The sequence below is a fragment of the Rhopalosiphum maidis genome, chromosome 2 (assembly GCF_003676215.2).
Source record: "Rhopalosiphum maidis isolate BTI-1 chromosome 2, ASM367621v3, whole genome shotgun sequence".
Taxonomy (NCBI): Eukaryota; Metazoa; Arthropoda; class Insecta; order Hemiptera; family Aphididae; genus Rhopalosiphum; species Rhopalosiphum maidis.
In genome coordinates this window covers 31,592,413-31,609,872 of record NC_040878.1, presented here as the reverse complement: position 1 = coordinate 31,609,872, position 17,460 = coordinate 31,592,413, and the positions used below count along the sequence as shown (strand labels likewise).

General features: G+C 30.1%; 1 protein-coding gene across 1 annotated transcript; it reads left to right on the top strand.

Moving 5' to 3' along the window:
• Window positions 1-12,638: 12,638 nt before the first annotated feature.
• On the top strand, window positions 12,639-15,053 carry LOC113552765 (ras-related protein Rab-43). Its single transcript, XM_026955680.1, has 5 exons — window positions 12,639-13,235; window positions 13,328-13,412; window positions 13,516-13,614; window positions 14,157-14,314; window positions 14,371-15,053. The coding sequence occupies exons 1-5, from the start codon at window positions 12,978-12,980 to the stop codon at window positions 14,473-14,475; spliced, it is 705 nt and encodes a 234-aa protein (XP_026811481.1). The 5' UTR covers window positions 12,639-12,977; the 3' UTR covers window positions 14,476-15,053.
• Window positions 15,054-17,460: the final 2,407 nt, after the last annotated feature.

The window sequence follows — 17,460 nt, the reverse complement described above, 5'->3', positions numbered from 1 at the left end:
TATGATATCAAGAAAACAACGAAAATCCAAATACATCGTACTTAAATTCGATAAAAACCATTTTTTTGAAAAAAACTGGTATGTAAGTTTTCGTGAAGAAGAATTTATTTTTGGAATCCAAAACTTTACACGCATCATCAGGTGTATCGCCTAAACAGTTTTCTAGCAAAAAAACACGATATTATCGATATTTATTTTTTATTAGTACGGCCCGCGGTCACTTTTTGACGATTTTCACCAAAAAACCTAAACATACGTAGTTTAAACGGTGAAGGGTGCTAAAAACGACTATAAAAACGTTGTAACATGCATAAGAGGCCGATGATCTATCTTATGATATCAAGAAAACAACGAAAATCCAAATACATCGTACTTAAATTCGATAAAAACCATTTTTTTGAAAAAAACTGGTATGTAAGTTTTCGTGAAGAAGAATTTATTTTTGGAATCCAAAACTTTACACGCATCATCAGGTGTATCGCCTAAACAGTTTTCTAGCAAAAAAACACGATATTATCGATATTTATTTTTTATTAGTACGGCCCGCGGTCACTTTTTGACGATTTTCACCAAAAAACCTAAACATACGTAGTTTAAACGGTGAAGGGTGCTAAAAACGACTATAAAAACGTTGTAACATGCATAAGAGGCCGATGATCTATCTTATGATATCAAGAAAACAACGAAAATCCAAATACATCGTACTTAAATTCGATAAAAACCATTTTTTTAAAAAAACTGGTATGTAAGTTTTCGTGAAGAAGAATTTATTTTTGGAATCCGAAACTTTACACGCATCATCAGGTGTATCGCCTAAACAGTTTTCTAGCAAAAAAACACGATATTATCGATATTTATTTTTTATTAGTACGGCCCGCGGTCACTTTTTGACGATTTTCACCAAAAAACCTAAACATACGTAGTTTAAACGGTGAAGGGTGCTAAAAACGACTATAAAAACGTTGTAACATGCATAAGAGGCCGATGATCTATCTTATGATATCAAGAAAACAACGAAAATCCAAATACATCGTACTTAAATTCGATAAAAACCATTTTTTTGAAAAAAACTGGTATGTAAGTTTTCGTGAAGAAGAATTTATTTTTGGAATCCAAAACTTTACACGCATCATCAGGTGTATCGCCTAAACAGTTTTCTAGCAAAAAAACACGATATTATCGATATTTATTTTTTATTAGTACGGCCCTGCGGTCACTTTTTGACGATTTTCACCAAAAAACCTAAACATACGTAGTTTAAACGGTGAAGGGTGCTAAAAACGACTATAAAAACGTTGTAACATGCATAAGAGGCCGATGATCTATCTTATGATATCAAGAAAACAACGAAAATCCAAATACATCGTACTTAAATTCGATAAAAACCATTTTTTTGAAAAAAACTGGTATGTAAGTTTTCGTGAAGAAGAATTTATTTTTGGAATCCAAAACTTTACACGCATCATCAGGTGTATCGCCTAAACAGTTTTCTAGCAAAAAAACACGATATTATCGATATTTATTTTTTATTAGTACGGCCCGCGGTCACTTTTTGACGATTTTCACCAAAAAACCTAAACATACGTAGTTTAAACGGTGAAGGGTGCTAAAAACGACTATAAAAACGTTGTAACATGCATAAGAGGCCGATGATCTATCTTATGATATCAAGAAAACAACGAAAATCCAAATACATCGTACTTAAATTCGATAAAAACCATTTTTTTGAAAAAAACTGGTATGTAAGTTTTCGTGAAGAAGAATTTATTTTTGGAATCCAAAACTTTACACGCATCATCAGGTGTATCGCCTAAACAGTTTTCTAGCAAAAAAACACGATATTATCGATATTTATTTTTTATTAGTACGGCCCGCGGTCACTTTTTGACGATTTTCACCAAAAAACCTAAACATACGTAGTTTAAACGGTGAAGGGTGCTAAAAACGACTATAAAAACGTTGTAACATGCATAAGAGGCCGATGATCTATCTTATGATATCAAGAAAACAACGAAAATCCAAATACATCGTACTTAAATTCGATAAAAACCATTTTTTTGAAAAAAACTGGTATGTAAGTTTTCGTGAAGAAGAATTTATTTTTGGAATCCAAAACTTTACACGCATCATCAGGTGTATCGCCTAAACAGTTTTCTAGCAAAAAAACACGATATTATCGATATTTATTTTTTATTAGTACGGCCCGCGGTCACTTTTTGACGATTTTCACCAAAAAACCTAAACATACGTAGTTTAAACGGTGAAGGGTGCTAAAAACGACTATAAAAACGTTGTAACATGCATAAGAGGCCGATGATCTATCTTATGATATCAAGAAAACAACGAAAATCCAAATACATCGTACTTAAATTCGATAAAAACCATTTTTTTTAAAAACACTGGTATGTAAGTTTTCGTGAAGAAGAATTTATTTTGGAATCCAAAACTTTACACGCATCATCAGGTGTATCGCCTAAACAGTTTTCTAGCAAAAAAACACGATATTATCGATATTTATTTTTTATTAGTACGGCCCGCGGTCACTTTTTGACGATTTTCACCAAAAAACCTAAACATACGTAGTTTAAACGGTGAAGGGTGCTAAAAACGACTATAAAAACGTTGTAACATGCATAAGAGGCCGATGATCTATCTTATGATATCAAGAAAACAACGAAAATCCAAATACATCGTACTTAAATTCGATAAAAACCATTTTTTTGAAAAAAACTGGTATGTAAGTTTTCGTGAAGAAGAATTTATTTTTGGAATCCCAAACTTTACACGCATCATCAGGTGTATCGCCTAAACAGTTTTCTAGCAAAAAAACACGATATTATCGATATTTATTTTTTATTAGTACGGCCCGCGGTCACTTTTTGACGATTTTCACCAAAAAACCTAAACATACGTAGTTTAAACGGTGAAGGGTGCTAAAAACGACTATAAAAACGTTGTAACATGCATAAGAGGCCGATGATCTATCTTATGATATCAAGAAAACAACGAAAATCCAAATACATCGTACTTAAATTCGATAAAAACCATTTTTTTGAAAAAAACTGGTATGTAAGTTTTCGTGAAGAAGAATTTATTTTTGGAATCCAAAACTTTACACGCATCATCAGGTGTATCGCCTAAACAGTTTTCTAGCAAAAAACACGATATTATCGATATTTATTTTTTATTAGTACGGCCCGCGGTCACTTTTTGACGATTTTCACCAAAAAACCTAAACATACGTAGTTTAAACGGTGAAGGGTGCTAAAAACGACTATAAAAACGTTGTAACATGCATAAGAGGCCGATGATCTATCTTATGATATCAAGAAAACAACGAAAATCCAAATACATCGTACTTAAATTCGATAAAAACCATTTTTTTTAAAAACACTGGTATGTAAGTTTTCGTGAAGAAGAATTTATTTTTGGAATCCGAAACTTTACACGCATCATCAGGTGTATCGCCTAAACAGTTTTCTAGCAAAAAAACACGATATTATCGATATTTATTTTTTATTAGTACGGCCCGCGGTCACTTTTTGACGATTTTCACCAAAAAACCTAAACATACGTAGTTTAAACGGTGAAGGGTGCTAAAAACGACTATAAAAACGTTGTAACATGCATAAGAGGCCGATGATCTATCTTATGATATCAAGAAAACAACGAAAATCCAAATACATCGTACTTAAATTCGATAAAAACCATTTTTTTGAAAAAAACTGGTATGTAAGTTTTCGTGAAGAAGAATTTATTTTTGGAATCCAAAACTTTACACGCATCATCAGGTGTATCGCCTAAACAGTTTTCTAGCAAAAAAACACGATATTATCGATATTTATTTTTATTAGTACGGCCTGCGGTCACTTTTTGACGATTTTCACCAAAAAACCTAAACATACGTAGTTTAAACGGTGAAGGGTGCTAAAAACGACTATAAAAACGTTGTAACATGCATAAGAGGCCGATGATCTATCTTATGATATCAAGAAAACAACGAAAATCCAAATACATCGTACTTAAATTCGATAAAAACCATTTTTTTGAAAAAAACTGGTATGTAAGTTTTCGTGAAGAAGAATTTATTTTTGGAATCCAAAACTTTACACGCATCATCAGGTGTATCGCCTAAACAGTTTTCTAGCAAAAAAACACGATATTATCGATATTTATTTTTTATTAGTACGGCCCGCGGTCACTTTTTGACGATTTTCACCAAAAAACCTAAACATACGTAGTTTAAACGGTGAAGGGTGCTAAAAACGACTATAAAAACGTTGTAACATGCATAAGAGGCCGATGATCTATCTTATGATATCAAGAAAACAACGAAAATCCAAATACATCGTACTTAAATTCGATAAAAACCATTTTTTTGAAAAAAACTGGTATGTAAGTTTTCGTGAAGAAGAATTTATTTTTGGAATCCCAAACTTTACACGCATCATCAGGTGTATCGCCTAAACAGTTTTCTAGCAAAAAAACACGATATTATCGATATTTATTTTTTATTAGTACGGCCCGCGGTCACTTTTTGACGATTTTCACCAAAAAACCTAAACATACGTAGTTTAAACGGTGAAGGGTGCTAAAAACGACTATAAAAACGTTGTAACATGCATAAGAGGCCGATGATCTATCTTATGATATCAAGAAAACAACGAAAATCCAAATACATCGTACTTAAATTCGATAAAAACCATTTTTTTGAAAAAAACTGGTATGTAAGTTTTCGTGAAGAAGAATTTATTTTTGGAATCCAAAACTTTACACGCATCATCAGGTGTATCGCCTAAACAGTTTTCTAGCAAAAAACACGATATTATCGATATTTATTTTTTATTAGTACGGCCCGCGGTCACTTTTTGACGATTTTCACCAAAAAACCTAAACATACGTAGTTTTAAACGGTGAAGGGTGCTAAAAACGACTATAAAAACGTTGTAACATGCATAAGAGGCCGATGATCTATCTTATGATATCAAGAAAACAACGAAAATCCAAATACATCGTACTTAAATTCGATAAAAACCATTTTTTTTAAAAAAACTGGTATGTAAGTTTTCGTGAAGAAGAATTTATTTTTGGAATCCGAAACTTTACACGCATCATCAGGTGTATCGCCTAAACAGTTTTCTAGCAAAAAAACACGATATTATCGATATTTATTTTTTATTAGTACGGCCCGCGGTCACTTTTTGACGATTTTCACCAAAAAACCTAAACATACGTAGTTTAAACGGTGAAGGGTGCTAAAAACGACTATAAAAACGTTGTAACATGCATAAGAGGCCGATGATCTATCTTATGATATCAAGAAAACAACGAAAATCCAAATAATCGTACTTAAATTCGATAAAAACCATTTTTTTAAAAAAACTGGTATGTAAGTTTTCGTGAAGAAGAATTTATTTTTGGAATCCAAAACTTTACACGCATCATCAGGTGTATCGCCTAAACAGTTTTCTAGCAAAAAAACACGATATTATCGATATTTATTTTTTATTAGTACGGCCCGCGGTCACTTTTTGACGATTTTCACCAAAAAACCTAAACATACGTAGTTTAAACGGTGAAGGGTGCTAAAAACGACTATAAAAACGTTGTAACATGCATAAGAGGCCGATGATCTATCTTATGATATCAAGAAAACAACGAAAATCCAAATACATCGTACTTAAATTCGATAAAAACCATTTTTTTGAAAAAAACTGGTATGTAAGTTTTCGTGAAGAAGAATTTATTTTTGGAATCCAAAACTTTACACGCATCATCAGGTGTATCGCCTAAACAGTTTTCTAGCAAAAAAACACGATATTATCGATATTTATTTTTTATTAGTACGGCCCGCGGTCACTTTTTGACGATTTTCACCAAAAAACCTAAACATACGTAGTTTAAACGGTGAAGGGTGCTAAAAACGACTATAAAAACGTTGTAACATGCATAAGAGGCCGATGATCTATCTTATGATATCAAGAAAACAACGAAAATCCAAATACATCGTACTTAAATTCGATAAAAACCATTTTTTTTAAAAACACTGGTATGTAAGTTTTCGTGAAGAAGAATTTATTTTTGGAATCCGAAACTTTACACGCATCATCAGGTGTATCGCCTAAACAGTTTTCTAGCAAAAAAACACGATATTATCGATATTTATTTTTTATTAGTACGGCCCGCGGTCACTTTTTGACGATTTTCACCAAAAAACCTAAACATACGTAGTTTAAACGGTGAAGGGTGCTAAAAACGACTATAAAAACGTTGTAACATGCATAAGAGGCCGATGATCTATCTTATGATATCAAGAAAACAACGAAAATCCAAATACATCGTACTTAAATTCGATAAAAACCATTTTTTTGAAAAAAACTGGTATGTAAGTTTTCGTGAAGAAGAATTTATTTTTGGAATCCAAAACTTTACACGCATCATCAGGTGTATCGCCTAAACAGTTTTCTAGCAAAAAAACACGATATTATCGATATTTATTTTTTATTAGTACGGCCCGCGGTCACTTTTTGACGATTTTCACCAAAAAACCTAAACATACGTAGTTTAAACGGTGAAGGGTGCTAAAAACGACTATAAAAACGTTGTAACATGCATAAGAGGCCGATGATCTATCTTATGATATCAAGAAAACAACGAAAATCCAAATAATTCGTACTTAAATTCGATAAAAACCATTTTTTTAAAAAAAACTGGTATGTAAGTTTTCGTGAAGAAGAATTTATTTTTGGAATCCAAAACTTTACACGCATCATCAGGTGTATCGCCTTAACAGTTTTCTAGCAAAAAAACACGATATTATCGATATTTATTTTTTATTAGTACGGCCCGCGGTCACTTTTTGACGATTTTCACCAAAAAACCTAAACATACGTAGTTTAAACGGTGAAGGGTGCTAAAAACGACTATAAAAACGTTGTAACATGCATAAGAGGCCGATGATCTATCTTATGATATCAAGAAAACAACGAAAATCCAAATACATCGTACTTAAATTCGATAAAAACCATTTTTTTGAAAAACACTGGTATGTAAGTTTTCGTGAAGAAGAATTTATTTTTGGAATCCGAAACTTTACACGCATCATCAGGTGTATCGCCTAAACAGTTTTCTAGCAAAAAAACACGATATTATCGTTGGCCTACCGTATTCGTGTGCGTAAATTATTTAGTCGGTGGACCTCCGTTCATGGCACGCAGATAGTCTACATAACATTATTGAGTATACGTCCCGATACCCGATTTATATATAGCTCTGACGCGCGGTGCACCACTGCTGACCGCGCCGTATAGCACTTTGTTTCGCACGACTAGATGACGCTGTGCCGCGGGGGTGACGTCTAATGTCGCTGCACCTGGCCCGTTTATTGAGCATCGTATATTGAGAACTCGTGGCGAAATGGCTCTTTTGCGTAACCCTGCAATATACCGTTGCTCGTGTGTCGACGAATGTGGATTTCAATATCTCCAACGGAACTCCGTCTTTTGGGCTATCCGGAATTTTCCTCCGCCTCACGCTATGCCGACAGTGGTCGCGGTAGCAACACTATTTTCGGTGCTATAGTCGCGGCCGGCCGCCGGTCATTGTTGGCCGTCATCGGTCTCCCGGCCTCGGCGTCTGACGGTCTGCGTTGTTGTTCGGTGATGTATTTTTGTAGCCGCGTGCCGGTGGCCATCGACCACACCACAGCCCGCGTTGGATTGTATTGCAATAACTGCGGTGACCTCTGAATTATTATATCGCGATGGTGGTGGTTTCTGTTTCGACGATATTATAATATATAGAGATCGAACCGTGACATCTGCGCTGCATAATATCACGTGACTTGTGTATAATATATATATTTTCTAAAATCTCGTTAAAAAGTATCCGCGATCGCCAAATACAATGGCCTCGTGTACTCGTGTGTGATTGATTTTGGTAGGTATAGGTAAATCTGTTAACTGGATTTTAGCTTTGATAATTTCGTCTCGTCTATCCGGTTAGTAATTATTTCCGTATCGTGTTCGTCCGTTAGCCATCAAACAAATGGTATATACTTATACGCGTAATCGCAGATGTGTATACTGCATGCATGTATTGTAATATTTTGACAACAGTTAATTTCGATTTTACCGGAAATTTATTCGTCTTGTACTTTTGGGTAGTCTATTAATATAATAATATTTTAATTATTTTAATTGTATGCTATATTGATGCCGCTACGGTATATTACGCGGGATATTGCCGAACCGGTGGCGTGATGGGATCGAAGCTATATAGGTTTAAGATTTAGGGGTCTTTCCAGCCTTTTCTTAGTATAAAATAACTTTTTTGAAGTTAGCTTTTGATGAGCATGCCTTTTCAATAAGTTTCAAAGTTAGGTTTTAAATTCACAAAACAAATTCTTCTTAACTATCAATCTCGATCATAGCCTACAAGTGAAACTAGATCACACCTCAACAGTTGAACCTACTACATGAAAAAGAAAAAAAATTATAAAGAATTGTTATTTGTTATAATAACAATATGGCGAAAACATTTAAAATGTAAAACGCAAATGTTTTGAAAATCATATTATTTACTATTTTTTTTATTTGAATAATTATATGAGTCTGTCATTATTATTTACTACTGATTTGTATATAGCCATAAAATTATGATAACAGTTTGATTAGGCATTAATTCAAATTTTTTTTCTGTAATTTTAAATTATACTTAAACGTTTTAAACACCGCATATCGTCAAATACTTTGAGTTTAGTAAGCCTATAGGGAATTATCCTATCCTATACTGGCTTGATTCATACCTATCAAAATATTAATTTATTAAAATCTCGTAAAATAATTATAACTTTGTATCAGTAATTTTCCTTTTATCATTTTACACTACATAAATATGTTTTATTTTATTAAATTATATTGTATTGCATTGTGTCACATTAATTACATTGTATTAATTTGTATTAGGTAGGTATATTAAAGTACGTTGAATTTTAAATTATCTAAAATTTTCAGTTAAATATGCCATGAATTCAATCTACGACAGTTGTAGAAAAATCTTTATTCTTAGTATCCGATTTGAGTCTCTAAAAAAAATTATATCCTAAAACCGAAGAAATAATAAAGGTTCCAAACCCTGCGACCGCACTGGCTTTACTATAGTACTGTACACAATTATATGAGCCTCTTCAACTTCAACATCTTTTACTAAATCGGTTCAATAAAAAATGGACTTGAATTTGACTTGTATACATTTATGCAATGCAAAACACTTCTCTAAAAAACTAAATATATAATGATACATTTTATAATATATATATATAGAAATAAAGGTATATTATTATAATTTCGTCTCATCACGGGCAGTTGTGGCAATTTAATAATAATTATGCGAACTGCAACGCTATAATACGGTCCGACGCGATTATAATGTATACATTTTTTTCTCTCGACATTCTGTCAGGGTCAACTCGGTAGCACAATCTAGGCGTTTTCCTTTCTTGTGGTTTAAGAAAAAAAATATATTCACATTGAACACGGACGTGCCACTCTCTCGTATTATACATGAAAAAATATAGTACATAACAATCAATCATATTATATATTAATATTGTGAACCGATCGGTAAGTTTAGTAATACACTTCTATATAATATTATTATTATTGTAATAAACAGGTATTATAGTAGTATTACTCATATTAAGTAGCAAGTACATAATATATTGTACAATGGTTTCCACATATCGAGCAATCAATTTCTGCTCAATTTTAACACACTTTTTTTAACAGTTTTAAAAACGAATGATAACAATTGTCTTCTTGAAAATTAAAAAAAAAAATGTTTAAACTTATGCCATTGAGTTGTAATTTTCCAACTATTTTATGAAAAAAAAAAAACATGATTAATATATTGATTTGCCACAGGCCCATAGTCCACCAATAAGATACTAAAGGTGATACGGCCGATACGGGACTTCTGAGACTACTCTGTATACTGCGTATAACTATTATTCATTTGCTCTACTCCTAGTAGTCGCATAGTACATACACAGAGGCCGCGAAAAAGTGTACTCAAAATATCAACATAAATACGCACTCTGAAACGCAATAGAATCTTCTCGAGTTAAATAATTAATAATAATAGTACTTACTGGTTATTGTCTAAATTATTATTTTGTCCTTAACGCGTATTTGTATGCCATATAGTTATTATTACAATAATTGTCACATGAGTCCAATCCACACGGATTTTAGTTGAATATATTATATACGATAAAGCATGCGTCAACGATCTAGCTTATGTAGATCATCTCAGTCTATAATTGATCCAGCTCTATAGTACCAGCCCTTATTCTTCAGTAAACCCCGATAGAAAATTCAGTGTAGTCCGAAATTGGAAGTGTGTGCTACAGATAATAAATAATAAATAAATAAGACTTTTTTTTTATTAAATACACCTAACCTTTTATTAAATATAAATAAATCAAAAATACATTTGGAGATTTTTATCAAATTATAATATTATTTTGAAAACTAGTAGAAGGTCATCGGACTCATCGTTATTATCAGAAACTTATACCCAAAATAATTTTTTATTAAAATGAGGATTTAAATTTATAATATAACGAATTTTACAATTTTTAGTATCAAAATTATTTTTGATAATAGTTTATTAATTTATTATTATTATTATTATTATTATTATTATCACTTCTATGGCCCTATATATATTTTTTGTAGTTTGCTTATTAATTAATTATAATATTATACTGTTCTTTGCCTATAATTTATTGTATATATATATTCTGTGGACTAGTAAGAATTAAAATATTTGTGTCGTTGAAAAGTAGCATTTAAAATATAATTAAGGTTGACAAGGGGGGTATGGGGGGCGAAGTCCCTCACGGACCTGTGTCAGGTAATTGTACACTTGGAACGCAGTTTTTAAATCGTTGGATTAAGCTCCTTTACTTAATTTTTCCCAATTCAAGCACTGCGTACAGTAATTACAAGTTACAAAATTATATTACGTTACATTGCTATTGTATGAAATTAGTAAGTGTGATATACTATAATATTTTCGTATAGTTTAGAAGATAAAAACGTGCCATTAATTGATTAATTTTATAATAATTAATATGGTATAAATGTAAAACATGACTCAAACAGATTACTTATTACCTATCAGTAGGTACGTGTTAAATCATATGGTTAGGTATTATACAATATATTTGTATAGAAAAAATAAATATTATAAATTGTGAGGTTCTTAAAAGATAATGTATATGTGTAAAAACGTATATTTTAATTGCCTATTTATATCATTTTTGAGCAAGAAGTTATTTAATTATATATATAAAAAAAAAATACTTGACAAATTTAAAAAAATACGGTATAATATGGCAACGTATAAAAATTTATATTTTAAGAGGACACCATACCCGCATGTGTTGTCTCTGTCTTACTAACGTACATCATAACAAATTTTCGTTCAGCAGAATACATTTTATGATGTTAACTTTAATATTACAGTAAATTTACCTATTATCAAATTTAAAGGTAAGAATATTTTAATACAATATATAAAGATAATAACATATGCTTTTATTGATATTATCATTTTAAAGTTAGTTATGAACATTTTATAGTTGTAATATTTTACATAGCTATAACTCACTTTAAAATAATAATATTAATAAAAGCATACGTCATTGTCTAGATAATATTCTTACCTTTAAATTTGATAATAGGTAAATTTACTCTAATATTAAAACTAACATCATAAAATGTATTCTGCTGAACGAAAATTTGTTATGATGTATGTTAGTAAGACAAAGACAACACATGCGAGCATGGCGTCCTCTTAATTCAAAATAAACATTTTACGTTTCATGTTTTCGTGATTTTGATGAATTTTACAAAAATTATTAAAATTATTATTTATTATTAAATATTACCAAAAAAAAAAAAAAACACCCTCTAAAAAAATCCTGGCTATATAAATTAATTATCTATTTTATTATAATATATATTTGTAGACGAAGAAACCTTTGACCTAGCCTTGTCGAGTCGATAAACTCGTTATCTTTATTCTTTATACGTTTAAAGTTTAAAAATGGATCATGAAAATCATAGACAATAATATTATGATTATTGTCGTTCGCACACAATAAACTACAATAATAATAAAATATAATATCTTTTGAATGTTTAATATTTACTAAAACAACGTCATAATTTAGGTACTGTCATTCTCATAGTATATGAATATGATTCAATAAATTCACATAAATGATTAATAATACAAATGTCATGATGTGTTATATTATTTTAACGTTATTAACTTACTCATAATAGGTAGCTATTTAGTATTTATTTTTTTTATTTAGTACAAATTACAGTGAGTTCGGCAGTAATGACGTTAATAAAGATCGACCTGTACAATAACAAAACACTTTCCCAATCCCCACCACAACCGCAGTACCAAAATATTGGAACAAGTTGACGAGACCTTGTCCATGACGTCGACCTGATATCGTTAACGCGGTTACGGTCGCGGTGGGGTGGTCGTTGAACATATGTTTAGATAACAAAGACCAGAGATAACGGCGATGTTATTGTTGTAGTAAATGATTTTCCCAGACTTGTGTGTACGCGTATAGTTATTATTATAGTTATTAGTAGTTCATGTAATGAACTAGCAAACGATATCAAATTATCAAGTCGTCTTCTTCATTTTAATGAATATTGAATAATAATCTTTATTAATAATATTCATAAAAATTCGTAAACTTTCGGCAGTGTCACCGTCGAATTGAAAATTTCCCGCCTCCGAAAACAGTTCATTAGGCGACGTTCTCGTGCTGATAAATTGGTGGACCCGTTGTCGGCCAGCTAGCAATCTCCGTGAGGTTATGCAACAGACGACCGACGTGGAATCCGTCTTCAATTGCTAAATAATATAACGTGACCGTCGCTATGTCCAAGACGTCCGGTTCGGCCGCGTCCGGCTCGTCATCGTCGTCGTCACAACAACAAACGTCTGGAGTCGCCGCTGTACCGGCCGAAGATAATTTTGATTTTCTGTTCAAAATCGTGCTTATCGGCGACTGCGGCACCGGAAAGACATGTGTCGTTCAGCGGTTCAAGAGTGGAACGTACGCCGAGAACCAGGGCAACACCATCGGTGTCGATTTTTCCATGAAAACCATCAAGATTGACGGCAAGAAAGTCAAGGTAATTTATTCGTTTCTCCTGTAACGCCGTTCATAGATGTCTGTAATAACAACAAAACCATATGTTGTACTTACCGTAGTTTTATGTTATAGCTTCAAATATGGGACACGGCCGGCCACGAAAGGTTTCGTACGATCACGCAGAGTTACTATCGCTCAGCTAATGGGGTTCTACTAGGTAAGTCTTGGTGATATCCACAGATATATAAACATACATATGTTTATTATATATTATAGTACGTTTTACCGCTTTTTCATCATTATATTATCATATTTTACAGTGTATGACATCACGAAACGTGCTACTTTCTTGAATCTACAAAGATGGGTTGAAGAAGTACGTCGATATACTTCGTCTAATGTCTTACTTGTGTTGATTGGTAAGTATTTACATCAAAGTCTAGTTCTTAAAAAGAATATTACACTTACAAGTAGTGTTTAATCATTTCATCATAAATCATTTACTACACAATAATATAATATTCATTGTTACTTTTAACAGTTTAGTAATTATTTAAAAAATTAGTAAAAACAAAAGAAATAATAATACAAAATTACCTAAGCGTATAAACTTTCAATAGTATATTACATATTTATATTTTATACTTAAAACTTATACTTGCAATGCTAATAATGTCTGTATACCTTGATTATGTCATTACATTACAAAAATAAATGGTTTCATTACTATGATAAGTTATTAATCTATAAAAACAATGAATTCTAGCAACTAACTCAGACAAGATATGATAGATTAGTCTTTGTGATAAATTGTCATTTGGTAAAATGATTGTAATTGATTGTTTAAGGTTAATTATTTATGATAAATTGACTCATATCTTTTGTAGATTTTCATAACAGTATTCTAACATTCTAACATTCTAACAATTAATGCAATGCTTTTAATTTTCAATTTATATAGGTAATAAATGTGACTTAGAGGAGAATCGTCAGGTAGAGTTGTCTGAAGCAGACGCCATGTGTGAATACTTTCCAGAACTATTGTCTGTTCTAGAAACGTCGGCTAAGGAAAATAAAAACATTGAAGAAGCGTTCGTCACGATTGCCTCTGAACTTAAGGTAAGTGTTAAGATTTTATTGTTTGTTAACAGTCTGCTCAATAAGAAATTTTACAGAGACGTCATGACCAAAGTGCTCATATTGAAGATGAACCTAATCCTGTCATTAACTTAAGTGAAGGTGAAAATGTTCAAAAATGTAAAGGCTGTACATTGTTATAAGGTAACATTGCAGCATGGTACAGTAGAACAAATCAATATTTGATCATTATTATTCTAAAACCTGATGACGAACATGTGTAATTAATTAATTATACGTTCATAATCCTATGGTAACACACTTGTTTAATGTGAAACATTTAAAGTTTTATTTAGATTGTATTAAAAAAAAAAAAAAATTATGTGGATAGGGACAGACCATCCCTGGATTTTTATACACGTTTATAATCCGCGTTAATACTGTATTTAATTTTATCTTTCGTAACTTGCAATAACTATATATGTACTTGAACCTCACTTTGTTAATCATTCAATCATGTACTATAATATAATATTAAATAAGATTCTCGAATAGTTTTATGGGGGACCATGTTTTTTTTTCAAGTATCTCCCCACATGGTCCATAGGTATATATTACTGAAATTATTTTTATCAGTTTAGAATATTATATTATAGAGTATCAATGATGTTTTTTATTAGCAGCTATTATATTTTACGATATTGTGTACATGATATTATTCATATGACATTCATGTATCCCTATTGATATTCTGTAAATAGATGTATGTCCATATCGAGAATTTTAGAAATTTTTTATTTTTCTTCTGTCTAATAATATCATTTCACAAGTGATTATTTGAATTGATTTTATTTATTATATACGTGTTTTTCTTCATAAATTTAGTTATATATATATATATATATATATATGTATGATAATTGATTATATGTATTTATACATACATAAATACATATACGAGTATACATACATTTGTATAACATTATTACCATCTTTTTTAAAAGCACCTCTAATAATATGGTGAAGGTATTTAAATATTATATAATTATTTTTTTTATTATTATTATTATGTGTAGTGAGAGTAGGGAAATATTAATAATTCTATTATAATATGCTTAATACTAATAACTAGTCACGTGAAAAATGTATGAAATATTTTATTGTAGCAGTTCCTTTCATTGGTTAACAATTGTTTATAATTATGATAATTTCCCCTCTACAAAAATTTGTGATTTTTAATGTTTTATATGAGATGTGTGGTGGAAAATTATATGTACTATATGTATCTAAAAGAAATTATTATTGTTTAACTTTTTCAACTTTATAGATATTTTATTATCAGTACCTAGCTATTTTTAATTCTAAAATATTTATTTATATATTTTTTTTTAATTATTTCAAATTTTAATTTTTTTTTAATTTTTTTAAATTTAATTAATTTTTTTTTTTACTTATGTCTACATCAATTGTATACCTGTAATAATTTTGTATGCTGTTTTGTTTTACTTGTACGGAAGTAATGGCTACCAATAACCATGATTTGGAGATCAAAAAACAAAGAATTCAAATAAGAGCTCGAGGCGGGAAATTATATGATATTATAATAATATTGTCTTTTTACATTGATATTACAATATTTAATATATTGTATGACTAACAACAATAAAGATTTCTTTTTTCGATATTAAATACTAGAATATCAGATTAATACCTAATTACTAAAACATTGAACATTTAGAAAAAGTTGGTCATTTATGATAATTCATTATTTTAAATATTCTTGTTCGCTTATGAAAACAAATGTTTATTTCTTTACCTACCTCACCTTATTGTGGAGGTCACTACAATACAGTCGTTATCTGTATAATGGCCAATCATCAACATTTTATTATTATAAGTATATGTTTTACACAATTTAGTATACATACAATCAATGAATATTAATATCCGTATCAATTAAACAAAATAATATCTTTTACTGTATTATTGGTATTATTATTATTAAATATTATTAATTCATAACAATAATTGCACAGCTTTGATGTTCTACATAGAATGACTACTATAAATGTTTTTTATGATTTTAAATCTCGTTTATAAATTGTTTGGAATAATATCATACTTAAAGCCAAACATTTAAAAACTACTTAAACATTAACTAATTTAACATGTTAATAGAGTATTATATTATATAAATAAAAAATAATTTACATAATAATATATTATAGACTATTGTAATGTGATATATTCATATCTTGTAATAATAATAACTAAAACTATTGTGGATAGACACAGTTTTTAGAAAACATATATAAATTGTAAACATAATAACATGACGAATGATATTATATTAATTATACCATAATATATTGTGTAACAGTTATAATAATACTATATTTTGATATTTTGTAAATCAAATTTGTTAACATTGGCAATATATTATACAGTTCGTTGATGATCATTCAAAATAAATTATGATGATAAGCCTATCTCCTTATTAATTGTGTACAGATGAGAAAACATAGTAACCAATCGAAAATGTATTAAATATGATATTTTATTAACCATAGTTAATACACGGACTTGAGAGTTAAAATACATTTTGTGCAAATGATATCAATGAACGGCATATGACACATCACTTTGTCACTAAAACTACATAACTATGCTCTACACCAATATCAATACATATATCAATCTTATTATATAAAATGTAAATATCGAGATCTGCTGGATGCGTATATAATATATTAAATATAATAATAGAAAACAATATGGAAAATATTTTAATCAGGTTGTGTAGTAGGTATCTTAGTTTTTTAACACGGTTTTTACAGATTATATTAAATGACATTTATTTTTAAATTTATTTCAATAATAATATTGTTATTAATAGAGTACACCCAATATTTTAATTTCAATTTTTAAAGCAGAATACTTTTCTTGACATTTATATGTAGTATGTACTTTAATAAAGTAATATTTCTAACCATTAATTATCTAAGGGTAGGTATAATATACAGTCTAAGTAGAATAAGTAGATGGACCAAGTAGGTGCAATTAGTTATGTAATATGCAGCATTGATTTTACTGGGCTTGGTTACCACTTACCTCTGACAATTTAGTTTTAAACTGTAAATATAATAATAAAAAAAAAAACGTAAATAACCTTGATTATATAAAAACAA

What these genes read in the sequence shown, in the direction of transcription:
- LOC113552765 (XM_026955680.1), top strand. Translation starts at nt 12,978, where the DNA reads ATGTCCAAGACGTCCGGTTCGGCCGCGTCCGGCTCGTCATCGTCGTCG. An exon ending in TGTCTTACTTGTGTTGATTG is followed by an intron (nt 13,615 to 14,156) that starts GTAAGTATTTAC and finishes CAATTTATATAG; the next exon opens with GTAATAAATGTGACTTAGAG. An exon ending in CGATTGCCTCTGAACTTAAG is followed by an intron (nt 14,315 to 14,370) that starts GTAAGTGTTAAG and finishes GAAATTTTACAG; the next exon opens with AGACGTCATGACCAAAGTGC.